The 24,828-nt window shown below is 39.9% G+C and overlaps 2 protein-coding genes across 2 annotated transcripts; one reads left to right on the top strand and one right to left on the bottom strand.

The window, feature by feature from the left end:
• Positions 1-621: 621 nt before the first annotated feature.
• ccnyl1 (cyclin Y-like 1) lies at positions 622-15,542 on the top strand. The gene is made up of 10 exons (XM_038721044.1): positions 622-1,586; positions 3,411-3,485; positions 3,986-4,029; positions 5,020-5,120; positions 5,508-5,543; positions 5,652-5,703; positions 7,473-7,592; positions 8,723-8,889; positions 13,313-13,475; positions 13,916-15,542. Exons 1-10 carry the CDS (start codon positions 1,424-1,426, stop codon positions 14,030-14,032), a joined length of 1,038 nt encoding a protein of 345 aa, XP_038576972.1. The 5' UTR covers positions 622-1,423; the 3' UTR covers positions 14,033-15,542.
• A 2,262-nt stretch (positions 15,543-17,804) lies between these two features.
• fzd5 (frizzled class receptor 5) lies at positions 17,805-22,934 on the bottom strand. Its single transcript, XM_038721043.1, has one exon. The coding sequence runs from the start codon at positions 21,861-21,863 to the stop codon at positions 20,103-20,105; it is 1,761 nt and encodes a 586-aa protein (XP_038576971.1). The 5' UTR covers positions 21,864-22,934; the 3' UTR covers positions 17,805-20,102.
• Between the last annotated feature and the right edge of the window lie 1,894 nt (positions 22,935-24,828).

Genomic DNA, 24,828 nt, shown 5'->3' with positions numbered 1-24,828 from the left:
TTGTATAGTATATATGCTGTGTATTTCAACATTGTCACATTATAAAACTATACCAGCCCATTATTTGAAAGTGCTGTTACTCTGACATTACATGACTATTTTGTAAACATTTGCTATGTCGCAATAAACAACTCTTGAAGATTGTTATGTATTTTATTGTTAGTGAATCAATAAATATGTGAACAATCATTCATGACAGACTGATGAACCACGAAGGGGTTTTTTTATATTTAAAAGACAGGTATTATTTTTCAACATCTTCAGTTTAAGTGTAAATTACATTTACTTCAAAGTACAATGGTCAATTAAAAATGAGCAAGATAGCAATAAAGTATTTAGTATTAAAACCATCCCTGGCTTGACTGTATTCGACCGGTAGATAGATGCAGTGTGGGGATGGGGTTCAGTTTTTACTGTCAAAAAAGGGTGTGGATGGGGGACGATACAAAAATAGTAGCGTTGTAAATACATTTCATCGGTTTAAATCGTCTCCAACAGACCGCTCCTTTAACCAATGAGTGGCTTTTAAAAGTCCTTGTTTTGATTTTTCAGCCAATGGGAGTGAACGGAATTCCTAAATAGGCGGGGCTACAATATCTTCGTCCCAAGTAATGCCTTTTAGGTGCTCCGGTAACAGATGGCGGCGGTGGCGGGGAGTAAGTAGCATCCAGCAGAAATCTGACGGGGCAGTCCGGACCAGCTACCAGAGTTTGTTTTCTACTGAGGAATCTGCAAAAGACCTAGTCGATCTGACCTCATTGAGAATTTATTTTGTCTACAATCTTGGATTTTTTTCTTTTTACGTTGTCTTTTTTCCACTGTAGGCCACAAAAGCCTCGGGCTAGATTTGGCTACATACCGATCCGAGTGCAAGGAGACATCTGTGGGATTGTTTGGAAAGTCTCATGAAATGTTTATGCCATAATTGGGTGGTTTGAAGTAGTAACGTGTTTATTTTGTAGAGTCAGTAGTGTTTTCACGATAGCCAAAATCTGTTAATGTGGAGTAGAAAAAAAGTTAATGATACAAGCTAACTGGCTAGCTTGCTAAAATGCTAGTTAGCTACCAAGCAGCGGAACTTTAGCATGTTGAATGAATGAATGAATTGGCGACCACTTGCATTTAACTAACAGCTTGTTATTAGAAGAACACGTCTAATATAACATAAGACGGCGCTGGTTGAGCCTGTCTGGCTAACTCTTCTTCTGTTACACTAACTTGCATACCCACAAATGGACAGGAATGCGATTCCTGGGAGTTGGTGGACAGCGGCGGTTTAGCACGCAAAGATAGTGTTGTGCTAATACCGACTATAGCCCGGTAATGTGTATGAGACTGGGGGAAGTTAACTTTAGCTAGCTACAAATATTTGCGCTACCCAGGACTTGGCTGCAATAGTGTGAACCTTATACCCGGTTCGGGAATGGGGAATACGGTGTCATGCTGCGTCTCTCCAGAGTCGAGCCCCAAACTACCGTCAAGACAACCGGCAGAGCGGCTGGAGGAGTTCCAGACCAGCACCGAAGTGAGCGATGATAACACCGTGCCCTACCTGCAGCATATAAGCGACAGAGAGGTCCCAGATGGTAGGTGTCTACCTGATAGCCTGCACACCTTTCGATTAGAAAGCTATAAAGTTGATTCCTTTTCCTGTAATTGGACCCATGAAGTGTCACACCCATGTTGTTTGTTCACAGGGAGGTACATCTTATTGAAGAAGCTCCTTCATGTGACTCCCAAGCACACAAAGCGACAGAATCAGCAAATATTTACTAGCCATGTGCACACCCACACCTGTTTAAGGGACCCCTCCACTAATATGGACACACAAACAGGGTCAATCTTAAATGTAAAAACAACTTGATGATATATTCTCTTTCACAACTGTAGGGAGATTCACTCGCAGACACCAGCTTTACCTCTTGCCAAGTTGCTAGAGGTGTTTATTGCCATCTTGCTGCCAGCAGTGTACTGATGATGATGACGACGACGACAGCACTCTTTAGTTGGGCACTGCATCATGTTGATCACACTGGCTTCACATTACCAAGTCAAACATTAACAAAGAAAACAAGTCACAAACCGTTCAGAAATTAGCAATAAAAACGAGCCTTTAATCATTGTCTTTTACCAACCTCAGTTTTATGTCCATGTCATATTATTGAGTAGGTTGGGGAGGTTATAAATTAGAAAAATACACTGAGATCATACATTAACCACAACAAACCTGAATTGTTAGCATATTTTCCAGTGAACAAACTGCATGTTGTAATGTGCTGCCCACTGTTACAGATTGAAAGTGTAAATTAGCAAAAATACCATGTATGCTGATAGCCTCCCTCAATGTTTGTAGCTCACGCTGGGATGTTATGCTGTGATACAGGCCCCTGATAGGAAAAGCATTTCAAATATGTCTCTGTGCAAGGGTCGCCACTCCTCGTTTGCTCCCAGCACAGTGTTCATTCCATTCATGTTATTGCGGACAGTAGTGTGCAGTTTGGTGAGACCAGCTGCTGGCAGGGTGAGGGTCAGAATGCAGTCCTTCCTACATTCCTCGTGTCTCTTCTTGCTGTCCTCACTTCACAAATGCTGCCCTCGCCTAATCCCCGTTTTATGTAATGTGCTGTCTGCACAGATTTGGATAAAGAACACAATTCTCTAAGTCATGCTCGTGTATAAACCAGTGCTATCTTTGTGTTTGCATCACTGGAATTTACAGTTCTGTCTGTAAAGTGGTATCTCAACGTCCACAATAAGTCTAAAATGTAAACTAATCATTTTCTCCAGTGTTCCAAAATAAAATCCTCCCACACTTAAAACTTACAACCCTGTAGTTGTAAGTTTTAAGTGTTATTGTTTACCAGCCGAGCTTATGTCATTTTTACACACATTTGTGGGACTAATCCTTAATGTAATACTTGATTACTTAAATTTATATTTTAAACAAAAGGCTTGTCAGTCTATTCTTACTTAAAAACCATTGCTCACTGTTGACAGTATTGATACAAAATCATGTGTCTCAGGTAGATCTTTGTTTTCTGCTTTTTTTTTTTTTTTCTGCTAACACTAAGTGATTGGTTAAGTGTTGCTTTTTTTTTTTTTTTAATGCATGTCTACTAGTCAGTTCACAAGTTAACATTTATGCATCTCAGGTCTTTCGCCGTCAGACATATTCAGTAAATTGATATCTTGATGCCAAAGCTGCACTGCAGCCACCTTCGCTTCCTGCTTGTTTCTCTATTTTTGTTGTGTGGATCAATAAATCCAAAGGCTCATGTTGCATTATTGGCATTAACCGTTTTCTCCTTTTGGCTTTTTCACAACCCAGGAGTGTGAACTAAGCAGAATGTGATTTTTGTAATCAGATTGCCATTGTAAAGTGCTACTACATACAGTTTTTGTTTCCTCAGAGCTGGCTGTGGAGTCTAACCCGTCAGACCACGCCCGAGCGAGCACCATCTTCCTTAGCAAGTCCCAGACAGACGGTGAGTAATCCTTACATGACACACACACTTCCCTAGGATCATTTTGATGAGCAAACACACAGATCTAAAACACATGATTCAATGCTGAATATTAAGACGGATGTGTTTTTATGGCTTCAGGTATAATTCTGTACTACACATTATAATATCCTTATAATTGTCTTTTTTAACCTAGGCCCTGTTTTTACACTTGTTGCAATCCTGGCAGTTGTGTTAAAATGTTAATTACCTACTTCACTGTAGAGCTTGATTAAGTTGTGCACCATACACCGAGCCACAGGCATCTCTAACAACCAGGTCAATAAGGGATTCAAGCAGATCTTTTCCAAACCTCAACTGCTGTAGATCTCAATCACCAAAAAATTTCAGGTGGAATACTATATTTGATTCTGACTCTTATCATCTTCACAACATGCACTGCACTATGTACTGAACACAGATTACTGCTTCTAGTTGTTGTTGTTTTTTGGGGTTTTCTGAACACCTTTCTTCTTTTACAGTACGAGACAAGAGGAAAAGCAACCACATAAATCACATCAGTCATGTAAGTGTCAAAATCGGAATGTTGACCATATATGTGATTGCTGAATTGCAGTGTCCGTTCACAGGGGCTGATGTGACTCCTCCCTGCACATTTTAGATAGGGCAGCACTTGTTCAAAATGTGCGTCTCACATTGGTTTCACCTGCAGCATTAATAACACTGAAACAACACGACAATGGCGGAGATACTGCTAGATATTCAGTGCTTCCTTAGAACTTCTTAAACTCTTACAACTTGTGTGTATATATATATATATATATATATATATATATATATATATATATATATATATATATATATATATATATATATATATATATATATATATATATATATATATATATATATATATATATATATATATATATATATATATATATATATATATATATATATATATATATAAATAATAATAACTCTGTTTCAACAACTCACTACCACGTGAGAGCATATAAGCCTCACCACTGCAAGCTTACACTTATGTATTAAAACAGAATGGGGGAAGTTTTGTCAACAATACAAGCTGTTCATAATCCCCATCAATTAAGTAAAAACCAAAAACCTTTAATCTTATGAATGCCAAAACCGATAACAACAAAATATTTTTTTGTTTTGCCATTTTACCAAAGAAATCACATTATCATCATATATGACAAATACGTACACCAACTTACAACAGCATGTACGGCTGTGTAGATGTCATGAAAGCTTGTCTGAATTTTTTGGCCCATCTTTCTATTTCTTTCTTGCTCTGGCAGGAAGGATGACGTCCCCATTATTTCTACTCCTAAATACAAAGTCTGATTGTTTCAAATGGGGGAAAAAATGTCTGTTGAAGAGCCTAACACCAGATAAAATTTCATTTGAAATATCCAAGACTCTGACGACTATTTGGAAGTGTTGAATCAGTCTAAAGAAATGCAGCTATCAAGGCTCATCACTGTCCTGTGATTAGTTCAAGCGGTTGATTGTGTGATTATAATGTCTCAAGGTGTCCCCTGGTCCACTGTCTAAGAAATACAGCTCCTGTTCCACAATCTTCATAGACGACAACACCGTCAGCCAGCCAAACCTCAAAAGCACAATCAAATGGTGAGAGAATTTCACACACACAGTAACAAACACACAATGCTGTATGTCATACATGAGAAAATCCCATCACAGCCTGGTAATCCTAAAGTAATACTTGATGTCTGCGTGACTGAAACAGCTGTCCTCCTAAATTAGGGCAGTCCTCTGTAATGACATTATTTCAGGGAATGTAGAAATCACATTTGATCAGGATTATCTCTGTGTGTTTAAGTGAAGCCTCCGTGCTGAATGTGTACAAATGTTTTGTCACACCCTAAGGTCTGACACACACACACACACACACACACACAGCATGCTATTCTCCCATTGAAATGTAGTTTTTATTGAAGTTATAAAGCGCTAAAATCAACACTATTTGTATTTTCCCTTGTTTTTCTCTTTCTCCAGTGTCACATTAGCAATATACTACCACATCAAAAACAGGTAGGTGGGCATTTTTTATTTGATCTTAATCTTGTTATTTGTGGCACATTGTGTTGCTCAAACTGCTATGTGTGTTACGTATGTTGATGGATGTTATGTGTTCTTTAGGGACTCAGACAGGTCACTGGATATCTTTGATGAGAAGTTGCACCCCTTATCAGTGAGTATGTTAAGATTTCTTCAAGCTCGCAACAGTAAATCACTAGATAACGGAGTGTCATTACCTGGCTACTATCAGCAAGCCTGAACACAAAGTAATTCCTTTAAGTTTGTCTACTATTTAATCTATTTATCCAACCAGTCACTTCGTCTGTGTTGCCTAACAAGTGGATAACCATGAGCATGTAGTTTACCCCCTGAGTCTGCTATTGTCGGGATAAATGTAGAACATATAAAAGTTCAATAATCTGAGACATTCTCTGAAACGAAAACCTCCTTTGCTGTCACTTTCTTTTCGTCCTTGCCTTCAATTATTTTCCTTTCGATTACACGTCATTACATGAAACGTAGCGGTGTCCCCATACAAAACTTTGCTTTCTGTAGAGATAGTTGTACTCTGTTCTCTTCCTTCAAACTGAAATTGACCTGGCAATGAGGGCTATCCATAATAAAAAAAACTAAAACAAACATGAACAGTAGTGGTTAGTTATACATCATTAATATGGATGTGCTTCACTGGTTTAAAAAAACTCAAAAAGGAAAAAAGTGTCCTTTCTCATCCTCTCTTGTGGTCTTTATAAATGGTTTCCATTCAGTTGAAGACTTGTTATGAGGCTTGAGTGGTGTCCATCCCACAATGAAGTTGTTTTACCGCCGACCCTCATAGTTCAGTTTTTGGAGGACCACTCCAAGCTGAAGATGACCTCAAATAGGGAAGGTTAAGAGGAAAATTTGGAACAAACCCAAAATCAATGTTGACGATATCACAGGTGCCCTTTATAAAAGTAACACTCAGATAAAACAAACATTACTTCTAAAAGTCTGTATGCAACAAGCGTGCTCATGTTTTTTTTTTTTTTTTTTTAATGGAAAGTCCTGGTATATTTTAACTTTGCTTATATAAAGGGATTATTTTACTCTATGGGTCGTGCTAACTTCGCACTCACCTCTGTTACAGAAATTTGGGGAAATGACTCATACAAAACAACCTACACTATATGGACAAAAATACGGGACGCCCCTGTCCCAATACTTTGGCAGGGGCTGTTTTTTTATGGTGTGGTCTGAAATCTTGATGCTGCAACATACAATTTACATACAAACAGTTCTTCCAACAGTTTGTGTTTGGCCTTTTCCTCTTTCAATATGACAATGCCCCCCTGCACAAAGCCAGCTCCAAAAGAAATGGGTTTCCCATCTTGGTGTGGAACTCGGAGCCCTGATCTCCATCCTAGCCAACACCTTGGGATAAACTAGAACTGAGATTACATGCATGGCCCTCGTGTCCAACATCAGTGTCTGACCTCACAAATGCTCTTCTCAGTGAATGGACAAAAATTCCCACAGACAAACTAAAATCTTGTAGAAAGCCTTCCTAGAAGAGTGGAAGCTGTTATAGCTGCAAAGGAGGGACCAACTCCATATTAATGCCTGTGGATTTAGAACGGGATGTTATAAAAGTAATGTGTAGGTTTACCAGTATTTTTGTCCATATAGTGTATATCATTGGCAAGCTGCTCAAGCCTCTTACAGCTTACCTCCTACCTATAGAGCCACAATAGTCATATTTATGGGCAATGCATCAGGTTGAAATATACCAGAATTTCTTGGACATACTCAACTTTCAAGACATCCTTAATGGGTTTTTTAATGTGTTGTTTGTTGCTAATTTCTTAAGTTTTTTGTAAGAATCAAATTAGTCTAGATGAATTTATAACCTTACATTATACTTGCTTCTCTCAGACGTGTGTGTCTGTTTGTCCCAAACAGAGAGAGCCAGTGCCAGATGACTACTCCCGAGTAGACCCAGAACACAAACTGATCTACCGTTTCGTCAGAACGCTCTTCAGTGCCGCACAGCTCACTGCAGAATGTGCCATTGTCACTCTAGTAAGTCTGTCTCGTTGTTATGCTGTGGTGTACACACATTTTTGCTTACACCTGTATGTTGTTAGAATAATGATATTATAGTGGCAATCCTGAGACTCAGTTGAGAGTTTAATAGAAGTTAAGTAGATTGGTAAGTTAATTCAGCGTAAACATGGTCCAAATGTTTTGGTGCAAACAACACAGACTTTATCAAATCAGACACTCCTTGTCTACATAATATTGTTGTTAAGGAATCCTTTTATAATCAGTCCAAGGCCATTTATAAAGATGCTTCTATCTGTATTCTGTTAAAAAAAAAAATTAATTACAATTAAGTCTAGCAAGACATTGTTTAAACTACACTACAATTGTATAGAAGTTAATAATAGAGTTCATGTAGTGAAATAGTGTAGTATTACTGTAAACTGGTCACCAGAGGGCAGTAAACACCTGCAAACTGACTTGTCCCAAACAGTTTATGGTCCAAAATGACTCAAATGACAATGACAGGTGAGTGTCAACACAAGATACTACCTGAAAGATAATTAAAAAGCATTTAAGCCAGGAGTTCATGGATTCTTGGTTTCATTATTATTATTTCATAATTTTTACGATCACAGGTTTGATCCCCACAAATCCTAAAAACAAAATTTTGTTTGTTGTTTTGAATTTAACATGTATGCTTATTCGTCTTTTGTCAGTGACTGGCAATTTCACTTGATGCAGAAATGCAGGTCAATACTAATGTTCTGTTTTCAAAATAGCAAACTGGCCCCAATTAACATCACCCCCATATATTGTCATTTTTGCAGTAAGTAGTAGCATGTAGTCTGTTTGATTTGCTCTGGAAAATGAGTTCCGATGAGTTATGTATGAAAGAAAAATAATCCTGTACAATCATCTTCAAATGTGTTTCACTATTAGAAGAATAAAAACAAAGTTTTACTAGATGCAACAGTAAAGTAGTGGGTCTAATATAATTACATCTGTGAATTTGCTGGTATGCAATACTTGGCCTTTAACCCAGCGTTAACCTTACTGTTGTTCCTGGTATTATGTAGGGTACTAAGAAAGGAATTAAGGATTTAAATCCCAAAACCTTGCCAGTTCCCAATTAAAATTTGACCTTTTAAATATTATTCCTCCTGAAGGTGTACTTGGAGCGCCTGCTGACCTACGCTGAGCTGGATATCTGTCCCGCCAACTGGAAGCGCATCGTCCTGGGAGCCATCTTGTTGGCTTCCAAAGTCTGGGATGACCAGGCTGTGTGGAATGTTGACTACTGCCAGATCCTCAAAGACATCACTGTGGAGGACATGTGAGTTGGTTTCTATACAAAACGCAATGAAAATAAGGAAGATGGAATGGGGGGGGGGATCACTGGTTTCAGTCACTCAATCACTTTCTGTGAAGGGAAGCATCAATAAATAATATACATGTCACGTTAGACGCCATGTTCTGAAAATGGATGTTCAAATTCTATACAGGTTTATTGTTTTTTGGTTATTTATTGTTGTTCAACAATTTTAGCATGACCCTTTGGGCTGATTGTTATATTTAACAGTGGTGTAGAGTTTTGAAACCATCCCTAAGTTCGACAAATTTTACCAAAACCACCAAGAGGGATAGCTTCTTCTATGGAAGATATGTACCACACTCACTGCAAATCTTGCACGAGGAGTCAGAATAAGAGCGACTGGTGCGCACCATCCAAATAAATAAAAGGGTTCCTACACAGTATGGAATTGTATGTAGAGGAAAATATTTGTGTGTATTCTGTTTTCTAAAATATAAAAATAGGGTTAGACTTCCTAAAAATACATTTATCATGCAAGCAGAGTATTTTTATGGTGTTTGGAACAGGCAGCCAACTCAGCCAAAATGTTTACCACTTTGTGAGAGAGCGCGGGCCAGAGCAAAGGCAAAGCAACAACAAGGGCACTGCTGGGATTCAATTGTGTGTACACAAGAAACATCAGTCTGTCACGGTCAGCCATGTTTTTTGTTTACATTTGCCATTGGATCACCTGAAATGCTTGGTGGTCAGAACTTTGACTGGACGCAGCATAATAACTGTACCAAATATAGACCTGCTACTAAATTAGACAATGCTGCAATATCTTTGAATTGCATATATACATAGCATCACAAATGACCAAATATTAAGCTTATCTGAACATTTCTGAGCTATGCAGTGACGTAGTCATCAGAAAAGTAAACAGACTTCTTTTCTGCGCTAGGAAACCACACCTTTATGGCTACATTCATCATCATTTCCATGGACAATAAACAAGGCTGCACAGATGCTGTAATTTGATTATTTAACTTTATACAATTAATTTCCGTTTCTGCGTGATGGGAGTCAGTTTCATTACTAGCGTTTAGCCTACACGTTTTAACGTGTTGTTAATTTGTCATTTTGTATGCTTCAACTACGGATGAAGTATTTCTTCTTATTCTTCATAACAGCTCTCTGGGAGCCCGTTTGTTCAGGTGTCCTTGATTTTTGTGCTTCTATGGTTAAGTAGGCTACGTCTGTCTGTTTTAACTGTGTTTATTGTTGATGTACGATTGGGAGTCTGCAAAGTGTGTTTTCTGTGTCTGACTTCCTCTCTGGTTCATCTGCTGTGTGCTGTTTTAATGCGGCTTCCGATAAATTGACTGGCGGTGAACATTGAACTTTAGCAAAACTTGAATTAAAAAAAAAAAGTTAATCAAATTGCAATTCGCAATATCTGGTAGAAAAATCTTAATTAGATTTTTTTATTTTTTTTTCCCAAATCGTTCAGCCCTAGCGGGCAGGACTGGTGTCATTGGTCTGTTGTTTATATTTGAATATCTAGTATGAATATTTTCTGGGGTGTTTTGTTTTTGTTTTTTTTTAATTATCGGGATTGGGTTGGAAAAGGAATTATTTTTTTACTCTGTCTAATATGGTCTGAAAAATCTACAGAGAACCTGTAGTAACCCCATGTATAACTGAGAACTGTATTCTTTGCAACAAGTTAAGTGTCCTCTTATTGATGGTTGTGATTATCATAGACAGAATCTCTAGGCATACCCAGACAGTCAAGATTATTTTGTTTGGGGGTGACAAGATTGCATTGGTACGACAGGTTGTCGGAAATCAAATGTGTTTTTATAGTTGTTCCGAACAGCCGCGCTTGAAGGGGGGGGGGTGAAAGCTGGCAACAACACATTTTCAGAGGGTCTCTGCTGGAAAGCTTTCATAGTGTTGCACTCAGTTGAGCTGAATTTCCCTCATTTGGGTTAGGAGCTCCAGCTGAAGCATTTAAAGTGTCTTGGGTATCTTGGAGAGCATGAGATCATAGATACAACAGTCCTAAATGTGTTGTCTTATTCAGCTTGTGTCTGCTTTAACCATTAAGAAAATCCAAAAAAAAAACACTCTTTGAATATACTTCTGCTTCTTCATGTTGAAAGGGAACCAGTTGAAGTAGTTGTGTTTGCTCACTCCCCGTGGACATATTGTAGACCTGTCCAAGTGGGAGGAAGATCCACAACACACAGGAGCAATTGTATGTCCTACCTTTGAAAACCTTAGGAGGATGTGTTTAGGAAGAACACGCAGGCTGCTTTACTGTCCCCTCAACCCAGACATATTTTGTAACGATTGGATACACAGTTGTTGAGCAGTGGCTTAGCTTTGTGTTTGTCAAGCTTGTTTGTTAATAGTGGTCAGGTCATTTTATCTAATGCATAAAAAATAGAAATGTTTCCTGAGTGGTGAGTGACATTTCAGATTCATCTCTAAGTGTGGCTGCCGTGGGTATTTGAGTTTCTGAGCTCCAGATACTTTAGATGTAGAAAAAGGAGATCCATAAAAACAAAGTACATTGGACTTCTGGCACTACATGCTTGCCCCCACCCCACCCCCCCCCAAATAAAAGAAATGTAACAACAAAGATGCACTTAAAGCAGACAAGAAGGGAAGTGTGCGCATAGATGGAAGCTGTAGCATCTCAGCTATCGCTCGGGCTATGAGCCGGTGAAGAGGCCAGGGGCTGCACTTGGAGCACCCGGGCTTTATTTCCTACAATTGCTTTTCCTGTGCGTGTGTGTGGTATAAAGAGGTTGAAAGTGCCCCCTTGCTTTTTTTGTGATTTGGAAAGGTGCGTGCACTGCCTGCATGCATGTTCTCTGTCCGTGAGCCACCCCATCCCTCTTTGACTCGCTCTCTCTTTCCTCTCATATACGTCTGACCTGCACTCTCTCTACTGTTTTCATTGCTGCCATTGAAGTGCCTTTGTGAGACTGGTCGGGTCTGGATGAAGGGATGGGAAGAAGGGCAGGGAGAGAAACAGAGAGAGAGACAGACAGAAATGCAGGGGAGGGTCTCAAGTGCTCTCACAGCATCCACATAATGGCCCTGGCTCTCGCCCACTCCATTAGTTGCCCTGGGAGACCAGACATCACACACTCACGCTCGCTCACTCGCTCTCACCACCTTTGCTGACCAACAAAGCATCCTAGATGCTGTCTCCTTGGCGACCACCTCCCTTAGCTTTTCTCGTGGCTGTGATGATGATGATGAGGAGGAAGGATGATGGAGGTTGTAGTCGGGGGGGTGAGCTGCGACACTGATGTCTCATTAACTGCAAGTGTGTGTGAGATCTCTGTGGAAGAGATTTGATTCCATCTCCACAAGCACTTCCCATGTTGAATTTGAAAGTCAAAGCACAAATTTACAGTGTGACCATGTCTTAGAAAGTTAAATCGTATCTTCTGTGCTGCTCTGAACAAGAGCAGAACCACAGATGAAGAAAAGTCTTTGAAGAATAGAAATAGCTGTTCTTCTGTTGAATGTAGTAGCTGATAAAAATTCATTCATGGATCTTCATGTCCCTTTCTTTTTTTTTTTCTTTTTTTTTTTATCGAAGTTGTGTGTGTCCACAGCTAATCTTCCATACTACTTGGGCTGGGGAAAATAAAATTGTGTCCTGGATGCATTATGATTCTCTCTTGAAAAGGAGCACATTCAATCTGAAAACTGTGTGCACTTCTTTTTTCGACTGTGTCCTGGTTGAACAACATGTTTCTTTGAAACGGTGCACAAGTAAATGTTTAAAAAAAAAAAAAAACATTTTTACAATAAAGATCAGCAGAAAACCGCAAGATTGTTTTAAAGAAATGATCATTGGAGACACCTGATAAATAAAGTTTCATTGTTACTGAAAATCTTATGACAAAACTGTCATCACAACAGCCAGGAGCACAAACGACCAAAGTGGCATTGATCATTTGATAACGACCCCACAGCGATTGAATAGCTGTGGGGTCCCTGCCATTCAGTCAGAGCTGAAAACTTATTTGAATATCTTTTATCTAGTCCAGTTGCCCTTGATTTTAACCTTCCTTGGACAATAAAAATTTGTTCACAACATTTAATGCATCTGCTGTTCTTTGAGTAACAGAATGTAGCGCCAAAGCTCTGAAAAACAGGCTGGATGTGGATCAATTGAGCGAGGAGGTTGTTGTGGAAATATTGCTGGTGAGGGATTAAGTAAATAATTGAGTTACAACAAACCGCTGTCTTTGAAGAATTTTAGATCTTGCCTTGGTATCAGATGACCTTATCCCTATACCCTATATTCCTCTATTGCACTCAGTGTAGTTAATATAGAAGAGAGCCATCAGCTAAAGTTATAGATTAGACTTGAGGCTCTGCTCGGAAGTGTTGGCTGTCTGGAATAACCCTCAGGTATCTTTCTACCCTCTAGGAATGAGATGGAGCGCCACTTCCTGGAACTTCTCCAGTTTAATATCAACGTGCCAGCCAGTGTCTATGCCAAGTACTACTTCGATCTGCGGCAGCTGGCTGACGACAACAACCTCAACTTCCCTCTGGAGCCTCTCAACAACCAACGCGCCCAGAAACTAGAGGTGAGCTTCCCTCCTCAGACCAGCCATTTCAGTAAGTCTCATTATAATGCACCGGTAATATTTTCCTCTCCACTTTGCACCAAGCCCACTGTTCTCTTGTTCTACTGCCTCTGACATCAGATTAGAAGATGTCTTGGTGAAGAAAATACCTGATTAATTATAAGTCTTTCGATGGGTTGAATGTTGAAGTGGATTTTATGGCATCAGTGATGCACAGTGAATTATGTACTAAGCTGTTGAGGAAGAGAGAAAGAAAGCATCTAAGGTATTTACAGTTTGGCTTTCTCTACTGGTGACATGTAAAGTGCAACAAGAGCTGATGTACCATTTTATGATCCTGCATGTTTCTTGAATTCAGACACCTCTTTAAAACACAATGACGTATTCACCTTTTCAATCAGAACTTTTCAATAACTGTGTTTGCACGTTTGTCCGTCCAGGCCATTTCAAGACTATGTGAGGACAAGTACAAGGACCTGAGCCGAGCAGCGATGAGACGATCCTTCAGCGCAGACAACCTGATAGGTATACGACACTCCAACGCTGTGCTGTCATAGGTCAGACCGCTGCCCTCTGATTTCCAAAGCCCAGCTGACCCACAGCCAGCCCCGGACAAACATAGCCACCTCACAGGGTCAACACAGTCACATCAGGCAGGATTCAGCCTTGAAATGGTTGAAACGGTATGACATGCCCAAACGGTAATCTGCATTACGGCTGCGTGATTGTCAAATTAAACTTGAAATTGGGGTGTTAACCTAAAACCTTGCCACACAACTGTTGTTTTTATAAATCCCTTATTTATTTTTTACTTGTCCCTTATTTCTAAGAGAAAGTGTTAAGTGGAAATTGCTCTTCCGCACTCATCTCTGTCTTTGGATTGTCATTAAAATGTAATTTCTGCAAAAGTATCAGAATTATTCCATGCAGCCTTTAAAAGATGAGGCTGGTGTTGTTCTATATTTTAGTTGTCACCAAATCCAATGACAAGACCAAGACCAGCAATGTGTTAGTTTTTCTCTCTGTACTTTCTGACTTCCACACCCAGTCTGTGACAAGCAGGCCATTGGTTTGTACTGAAGACACAAATATTTAATGTGTCACAATTGTACAGTAGACTTTAAGTCCTAAAATGGCTCAGTCATTTCCTAAAACAGCTACCACTATAACATCTATCAAACATTGACTCAAACAGGATGGTGCATTTGTTGGGGACTGTTTCTTGCTGTGGATTAATACACATTTGGTGCTTCAAGTCAGTATTTACTGCAGCAGGATGGTGTATGTGGGACTGACTCAAAATAAACCGTGTACAGGGCACTACTACTGCTGTCAGACTGTGGATACACGGACAGTACTTAGTCAGATCTATTTATTGTTGGTTTTGGGCTTTTTGTGGGATTTGTTGACAGTAAGAAAGTATACAATATCACCAGACATAATTTAATTGGCAACACAAAAGCTGTTCCTTTTGTAAATTAGATTTAATACCAGAAGTTACCTTTTGAGTGTGTAAAAAGAGACTTGTTTACTGTTTATTCCAGTGGTGTTGGATTGTATTTCAATAAATTATCTACACATTTGGATGGAGCATGTCAAAGACGACAAAGTATTAAACTATGAATATTCCATAGGAGCTGGCCAAAGTAAGCAAACCTTCAGTCAGCTGTTGTAGTGTTTCTGGGAGTCAGGAGTGCCAATGTGGGGTCAGATTCATTTTTCAGATACACTTGGTCAAAAAAGGAGCGATTTACAGATTCTGGATCAGTGCTGCTACTGAGTGGCTTGTTATAGCAGTTAGGTTGACATAATGCATAAATGTAGGTTGGATCCACACTGTCCGGCCAGAGTATTATGCCCCTCAAATCCTGTCATCCATACCCCACCTCAGAGAGCCCCATCAACAGATTACCAAACCCATGCTTGTCCCAGGCCCCCAACCAGAACTTCTGAACAATACATAGATATTGAGGGGGGGAAAAGAGACTGATGGATACTCCCCTCCTTTTTGCTTACTATGTAGGCTACTAGCTGTGAAATTTGTCTTGTTTTTAATTAAAAAAAAAACAAACATTTGCAGATGGATTATTTTAAATAAACACTAATCATGTAACAAAGAAATGTTGTGTTAATTGTATTAATAATTCAAAATGTGCTGGTGGTGTTGTGAGTGTACAGCTTGCTGTGCTTGTTTAACTAGTACAACCAGTCTGAGTTGTAAGGTTTCTTGTGATGTGCTATAGCGGCGGAGGCACATCTCACCTAAAACAATGATCCTCTCCTCCGAAATCATAAAAAAGTGGATATACTCTTATGAAATACAGTATCTCTCAAAAGTAAGTACACCCCTCACATGGTTGTAAATATTTCATTATATCTTTTCATGTGACAACACTGAAGAAATGACACTTTGTTACAAAGTAGTGAGTGTACTCGCTTGTATAACAGTGTAAATGTCCTGTCCCCTCAAAATATCCTCAACATCACACAGCCAGTAATGTCTATACCACTGGCAACGAAAGTGAGCACACCCCTAAGTGAAAATGTAATTTCTTCAGTGTGGTTGCATGAAAAGATATAATCAAATATTTGCAAAAATGTGACAGGTGTACTCACTTTTGTGAGACACTGTATAACATTTAGCCTTTAGCAGCGGTGCTATTTCATATAGAGAAAGTCATTAAATTTGGTACAGCTATCTTTTAGGCCATCATCCTCTAACTAAATGATTATAAGACGAGGATCGGGATCACTTACCACCTCGGCTAAACGATTTCCTTGATGAGTTGTAAGTATTAGCCTTTTATTATTTTGAAGAGGTACTTTTATGATTCAAACTGTTAGTCACTTATTAACAATGTTTTGGTCCTTAGACCTTCAGGTAACTTTGTCAGATAGCTTCTGACACCATGTATACAGCATATAAACAGTATAGTGCTGTTAAGTAAAGGAAGTGCAAGTGACAAGTAACCCAATGTCATTTTCAGGTGTAACTACATGTTTGCATCCTGAGCCAGCGGTTTAGTTTCTACGTAGTTGTTTTATTTAATGACATTACAGTAATGACTTACCATTTGTTGGCATATTCAAATGTCTTTGTAATTTTAGTATTGTAACATTAATCAGATGCTAATGAAGCTTTAATTGGTGGTCACATTAGAGAAATGCTTCCCCTGCTGTAGCTGAGATCTTTCCCATGTCAAATGAGTTGGCTGCAAATTCTGATCACATTAATGTTTCACACCCCTGTAAAAGCTTGTCTGTGTGTAACCTTACTGTAATACAGCTAATGTCTTTAAAGTTCTAGTGGTGCTGCAGTCAACAAACCACGGGACAGTTCTGATACAGTCTGAAATAATGTTGGATATGCTGTGAGACAAAATTAGTTTGTTTAATTCCAAAGATTGTGCCATCCTGTTTATATACGATGATATGTCTCCCTTTTATATCTCTGGTTGCATTAAGTGACTGTGGGTAATGTTAGTCTGTGAGCAGGAGTTTTGTATGACGATGTTGGATTGTTGCATCAATGTGATGATGTAATGTGATTTGGAAGGTATTTAATTTGCTGGATTAGCCAAAACACAATGGTACAGTTACAGATGATGGCTATGGAAATCACCTTCAACCTATTTTATTTGAGTGTCCCAATTCAGAATGTAACGGATGCAGCTCTCATATAATTTACGCTACATATACTACTATTTGAGGGGGAAAGGAAGAAAATAAAATAACCGGTCAGTGATGATTATGATGAGTGTCCATCATTAGAATTTGCTGCTTACTATAGAGTTAACAGTGGGTGTTGGTGAATGAATGAACGAGTGTCTTATTCCATTGTATTCTGGGTTTGTGAGGCTACTGTTATTTGAGAGATGTTCTTTCAGGCAGAGGTTTAAAAATGGAGGACGGTGCTAGAAGCAAGTGACCACCAGTAGGACGTCACGCCCTCAGAAAGCAGCCACACATTGGAGGAAAACAGGCGCCTGCATGGCATCGGTAATACTTTGTTGATTTTAAGATTTAGATTTGTCACATTAGTCGTCACATTTAGGCCATTTAACAGTTAAAACTTTGACTATGTGGAGATAATTACTGAACACAAGTTGCGCCCTAATCATGTTATTTAACAAATATTACTTTCTTCTAGTTGAGCATGAGCCCAAATTCAAATGTAGTTCAAATATATATTGATAGATTGATCCACACATCCATATTGTGCGTTTTGAACCATTTCAGATCGAATAAGTCCACAAGCCTTAGTGAAAATCGATACAACACGTTATGCCAGATATGCAGAAACAGACATATGCGAGACGTGCACCAAACTCGAGTTCAACTCTGTTTTAATTCCACAATATGAATCTACAATGTTTTGCCATATCCTTTGAGGAACTCTTATCAACATGGAAAGCAAATTTACACTTAAACAAATAAACCTAAATGTCAGTTTTTACCAACACTTTCATGGCATTCATCATCAATCATGCAATCACATTCGCTCACACAAATCAGGCTAATAAATTAGAGATATCGTCTGGCATGTGGACACACAGTAGTCTAAACAACACAGTTGGCCAACAACATTGAAGGAGAATATCACAGACCGTTACAGCAGCTAAAGCAGAACACAATAAATGTGCTTAATTTTCACCAAATCTCATGTTTAAAACCGTTTATTTGTACTCTTGAACGCCAAACAGAAGTACTAGATGTGACCTCTGTAAGGAGACAGGAGCTTCCTTCACTTTATGCTGTCGAGGCTCCTAAAAACAGATGATCCACATTAGACCACAGAACCTTCTTGATAAGATTGTGTTCTGTACAATGGTGTCACATACAGCTCTGAACACATTCAAGAAGTGTGAATACAGTCAGTTATGATGTAAAGCGGCATCTTCCAAAAGTGCTTGTTTAAGCTATGAACTGTCAATAATAATGACAAAAGTGGACTTCTCAAAGTGCTTTTCCAGCCAACAGGCCCAAACCCCCCAAAATAATGAATAATAATAAGCCATTAATGAATTTACAATGTTTTAAAAAAATCACAGAAAAGCAGCACATCCTCATATTTTAGATAGTGGAGTCAGTAAATATTTAGTTTCTTCTTCTTTAAATTTAAAGTGATATCATTTAGCACAGTTTCCAGCTGAATGAGTCATTTAACCTGATGCTAAGTCAGAAAAATATAAGTCAAATTGGCCCATTAAAGAACTTATACACTCAACGCTATTACACCGATGAGTATTTTCATTATCAATTATGCAGATTTTTGTTCTTGTTTGTTTGTTTGTTTGTTGTGACATCCTCTAATTTCTCGACTCCTAAAAGATCTTCAGTATACAGTGTTAATGAAACTGAGAAAAGCAGTTTGAGAAGATGAAACCAGTAATTTTTGGCATTTATGCTTGAAATTACTTCATAATTAGTCTATTATCAAAAATATTGCTGCTGAAATTTCTGCCAATCTATTGATCAACTGATTACTTCAAAAATCTATCTATGACTCCTAATGTCTGATATGTCCATGGCATGAAATCACTAGAAAAGCAATGGTCTCGAAGTGATTGTATCAGGGATTCCACAGCAGAATTGTCAAAACAGAAATCACGGAGAAGAATGAGAATACACAGAAATTTCACTGTAGCTATTATTGTTTGTTTGTTTTTTGAGATTTTTGCTACAAAAGGGTCTGTGGTCTGATGTTAGGGGTCCATATTTGAGAGTCCCTGATGTGGAGAACATAAAGTGAGCAGCTCCACAGTGAACCAGCAGATGGGGGTAAAGGCCAAGGTCAGTTTCATCCTTACCCAATCACTGCCTGTTCCTTTACACATGAGGGGGGGGGGGGGAAACTTTTCAGACTTTAAATGTGATGCAACCTAACAACGGTTCACAATAGTATCCATACTGAATTCCTTTTTGTTTGATTCCCAGAAGACTTCCACGTCTGAGAAAACCTAAAAAACCGCTCTGTTTCAGTTTGTGATCAGAAATCACACTCAGACACTGACATGAAACAGCACGTCTATATGTACAAGTTTATACAATTCAAATCAGGCGAGATTTGTTTCTCTGGTCTTACACGTAGCTTGTGGCATTGGTTGGCTACAAACTAAACACATCACACTATATAGCTAATTTTCTTTTGTTTTTACAGCACATTTATACAATATATACATAAATAAATATGTATTTCTATCTCAGTGCTCAGGATGAGCAGATATGAAGAAGCATGTGTGATTCCATTATGGATCCAGGTGAGTCTGTGGGGTCTGAAAATTGTTAAGTAAATGTCAAGTCTGATCAACTGTTTCAGCTCTACAGCTTAGAAAAGCAGTTTTAAATTGTTGAGTCACTTTTCTCTTTAAAATATTCCGTGTAGGATTTTCTCTAGTTTAAATTCTTTTACACAGGTTGTATGTTTTTATGTCCATTTTTATGCTCTGAATGTTTTGGTGCATTGTGTTATTGATCACAATCTTCTAGTTATTGTCAGAGCTGAAATTCAGAGCGCAGTGATACTCAAGCACGGAGTCCTGCAGATGTTTGTCCACACTCACATTTTTGGCTGTTTGGGTAGTTTATTTCTGGGTGTCCAGAGAGGTGACTGTACAGACTGTGAGTTCAAATGTGGGATGGAGCAGCTTTATGGTAGATCCCTGATGTCAGCCCAGTGCCAGTATGTCCAGTTAAAGCGGTACTGGCCTCACTGTACATGGAGGGGGGAGCAGTGGCTTTCTGCAGCCAGCAGGGGCAGCATCGTGCCATAAACCTCCTCCAGGACTCCAGGGTTTTTCCTGACCAAATCCAGACTCCTGAGGTAATGCCTACTACTAAGCACATGAAGTACTTGAGCATGAAAACGGCGTAGTCTGGGCCCACTCCCGAGCGCTGGCGCTCAGACTGGCAGGAGCAGGCCAAGGCTCGCTCCCAGCCAGGCCGGTAGTGCTGCTCATAGACCAAACAGGCCACCACGATGGTGGCGGGGACGGTGTACAGCACTGTGAAAAGGCCGATGCGGATCATCAGCCGCTCCAGCTTGTCTGTCTTGGTGCCACCTTGCTTGATGATGCTCCTGATGCGAAAGAGAGAAACAAACCCGGCGAGTAAGAAAAGCGAGCCAGTAAAGAGGTAAACCACGAGAGGTGCAAGTACGAATCCCCTGAGATTCTCCAGACTCTGGTTCCCCACGTAGCAGATTCCAGCCACGGGGTCCCCGTCCACAGAGCTGAGAGCCAGGACGGCGATGGACTTGACGCTGGGGATGAGCCAGGCGGCGAGGTGGAAATACTGAGAGTATCCTGCGATGGCCTCGCTGCCCCACTTCATCCCTGCAGCCAGAAACCAGGTGAAGGACAGCACCACCCACCAGATGGAGCTGGCCATGCCGAAGAAATACACCAGCAAGAAGACGAGGGTGCAGAGAGCGGGGCCGGTGGTGTCGTAGAGGATGTGCAGCTGGTCGCCACCAACACTGGTGCCACACGCCACACGCTCGTGACCTGCCACCAGGCGGATGATGTAACCCAAAGAGACGAAGAGGTAGCACGTAGCCAGGAAGATGATGGGCCTCTCGGGGTACTTGAAGCGTTCCATGTCAATGAGGAAGGTGGTGACTGTGGTAAAGGTGGAGATGAAGCACAGCACCGACCAGAGTCCCAGCCAGAAGCTGGTGAAGGCGCGTTCGTCGGCTGAGAAGTAGGGCTGGTGGCAGGGCTGGGCACAGTTGGGCAAGGGCCCGGTGTGGACCTTCCCGTACAGAGAGTGGGAGTCCCTCTTGATGGGGACCAGGGGGTCCCGACAGCGGCACTCCCTGTCACACAGCGGGGGGCTGGGGGGTCTGGTTCGCCCTTTAGGGGTGGGTTTGGGGAACGGTGGGGCCAGGGTGGTGGTCTCGCTGCTATTCTGGTCCATGCACAAGGTCTCGTCGCCCAGCTGGGGCAGCTGTTCACAGCTCATCCTCTCGGGCCACTCGAAGCCATACTGGCTCATCAGAGGGGAGCAACCTCGCTTGGCCCGTTCACACACGGAGCGGCAGGGTGGCAGCGGCTTGCGGTAGTCTGGCAGGCAGATCGGGGTGTACATGCTGCACAGGAAGAAGAGCAGGTCTGGAGAGCAGCGGATCCGGACCAGGGGCCAGAACTGGTGCACCTCCAGACCTACCTCTTCCTGGGTGTCATGGTTGAACTGATTGGGCATGTAAGTCAGGTTGTAACCAATGCCCCTGCACATGGGCACAGTTATGGGCTCACATACCAGATCTTTGGAAGCTCCTAAAGTGAGATCAGGACACGAGATCAGCAGCAGCAGCAGCATGAGGGGCCGCGGGAACACCGGGCTGGACGGCGCGTGCCTCACCGTAGATGCCATATAGAAAATAAACATTAAAGTGTTTTAAAATGATTAATTTGGAGTCATTAAAACAAGACAAATGGTAAACGAGCAGCTTGTTTTAGTTTGAGTCCATCTCGGAAACCTCAAAGAAAACTTTCTTCTGCTAGAAAGATCAGGACCAGAGTTTCATTCACCTTTCAGACGCTGATTAAAACTAAACGGTAACTCCAGTTTGTCCATTAAAGTCCACAGAGCACCAGGCGAGCCTCTGCTGTCAATCATTCACCAGAGCACCCGCAATCATTTCGGAGAAAGTTCATCTCCGGTGGTCACGTTCCAATAAATACAACGAACCTGTAACATTTTTACCAGCCCTGTTGGTTCCCGGCAGGTCGCAAATGCCATAATAAGTCTCATGAGACTCACTGTCGGTTAAATTAGAGAGCTGTCCAGGAAAATGTGATAAAGCAAAAAAAAAAAAAAATCACAATTTTACTTTTTCAAAGTGAGCTCAAATGTCTGGAAGTCTCGCGTGTCTGCGCCCGAGCCAGGTGTGTAAAATCCACTTGACGTTTCCTCTCAGCTCGGTTTATTCCTTCGGTAACATGAAAGCTGCTTTCAGACACATGTTGGCCTTTTCTTTTCAAACTTTCACAAGTAGCATGTCTGCTGCCTCTGCGCTAAAAACAAAATGAAACACAAGAATAATCCAACGTCTACTTCAGGGTCAAAACTTTATCCCGTGTTAAGTCTACGGAGAGCGTGCGGCTTCACTGAGCCCCGAGGACTGAATACAGTCCGTCTGAAGCTGCAGCACCTCCTCATCACAGAGAGGGACTGCTGCGTTCAGGGGCTGTCGGAAATCATTTCCACCCGCCATGAGGGCACAGAACAGGAAAGTCAGTAGGCCTATTTGCTGATTCAAACAATGTAAATTCTGTAAATCCCATTTTTATGGGAAAGTGGTTGCATAATGTGATTTACAACGACATGAGCCAAACCAAAACTCACCTTTATTCAGTGTTTAATTATGATTTGACCCTCATGGCCAAGAATAAGAAAGTCCATGCAATGTGTATTAAGTGCTTTATATAAGGCAACGAAATATAGCCTATTAGGGCTACAATAAAGACTAAAAATAACAATGTGAAATAAAATTACAAATTCCAATTTAAAGAATGGACTTTTTCTTTTAATTAAAAATTGACCAGATAATACAGTTTAATTGTAGCTTCAGTGCAGTAATAGAAAATACTTAATGCTCCGTAGTGGTGATTTGTTTACTTCAGGTGTCCTTGTATTTATACTTGTATTACTATTCTGAGTTAGCCTACTGAGTATTTCCATTTTATGTTTGTGTTGTTTTATGTCAGATTGAAAGTTTTCTTGATACATGATTTCATCAGTGTGTCACACATTAAACTTTTTGGCAAATAACTTTCTGCAAACTGACTAACTGATTAATTAACCAACTGTTTTAACACTAGTTTTCACATTCATTCATTCACCTCATTCATCGACAACATTAAAATGCTGCTTACACCTAAAGACATTACCAATATTAATCCAATAATAGCCCGATAATGTTTCAATCTGAAAGAAGCGACTCATGCATAGTGAGTGATTTTTGCTTTTGATATTTTAAGAACATTATGCTGTTAAATAACTAAAGTTTTGAATTAAATATTTAATAGAAAGTAATTGCTACTTTTACTTAAGTAAAATATCTGTCTACTCCATTCAGTTGAACTTTTGGACTCCAGTATAATCCAAAAAACCCTCAATCCTAATCTGGATTTCATGGTGATTTACAAAATGTGAACATCCTGATTTGTTTCTATCCTCTTTATTCTGCAGTTTAGTGAAGCCTGTTGTCTGAAAGCAGCCTATAGCACCTGAATGCATCAATGAGTTGTATTTATGGCTTCCTGCATTAGGGAGGTAAGAGTTTAACCAGAGAGCTTGAAGGCATCAGGTTAATGGATATGGTCTCCACCCACTGACACCATGACTAAACTACCACACACATACAACAAAGTTGTTGTGGGTTTTTTTGTTTGTTTGTTAGTTGTTGTTTTTTTGACAGGTATGTTCTGTGGCCTTAATATTTGTAACATCCACAGTAATTCATCCCTTTTTCCTCACACTTGCATGCTGTATTTCACAGTTTTGGTTTATTCTTTGCTCATTGCATTGTTTCAATGCTGTAATTATAATTTTTTAATCCGATATGTCTATTTGACATAATTCGTTTGTCTTAAACAGTCAGCTCTATTTACAGTGCTTCTGTTTTCAATCTTGTTGCTCTTGTGTTGTTCACATGAGGACACAATTTAGAGTTTCATCTTTAAATTGATCCTTTCGGTATCTGAAAGCGTATGTACAGAGGAATATTAATGTGCAGTTTGTTCACATACACTGTCTCTGACTTCTGACAGACCTCTGATCTCAGTTTGTCAATAACATCCGCAGGCAGTCTGTTTGTTATACAGTTTAAACAAGAAGGGTACATGAAATTAAAACCTCACAGACAGCTGTGTATTAAGGTGAGCTCTATAAAGACAAACATCAATGAGTCAGTATTTAAACCTCTTGGACAGTCACTGTTTTAATATGTAAAATTGTTTTGATTTAATATGTAAACAACTTTACTTTTTTTTTATTTGATTTTTTTTAATAATACACATTTCAGTCAGTACCAAAAAAAAAGGATTGAGGTTCAATACCCTGTCCTATTCACAATATGTATGAGTGTGTGTGGAGACTTAAGCGAGTAAACGTAGCCAGCTAATGATTGAAACATGTTCAGAATGCATTAATGTCTAAATACAACTAAATCAAGTAAATAACAGAAAAAATCTTGGGCACCTAATAACTCATGGCTCTGCTGTCTGCACACACACCACTATAACACATCGGACAAAGGTCACAACACTCTTTGGGGGACAAAGGTCTCAAAAGGTGTTTTGTGTGTGTGTGTGTGTGTGTGTGTGTGTGTGTTCAACATATCAGCCAA

The sequence above is a fragment of the Micropterus salmoides genome, unplaced genomic scaffold, assembly GCF_014851395.1.
Source record: "Micropterus salmoides isolate LMB-PRFRI ecotype aquatic unplaced genomic scaffold, ASM1485139v1 Ms_hic_scaffold_15, whole genome shotgun sequence".
NCBI lineage: Eukaryota > Metazoa > Chordata > Actinopteri > Centrarchiformes > Centrarchidae > Micropterus > Micropterus salmoides.
Note: the sequence above shows the minus strand (reverse complement) of the source record. Positions and strands in the feature narration are given on the sequence as shown.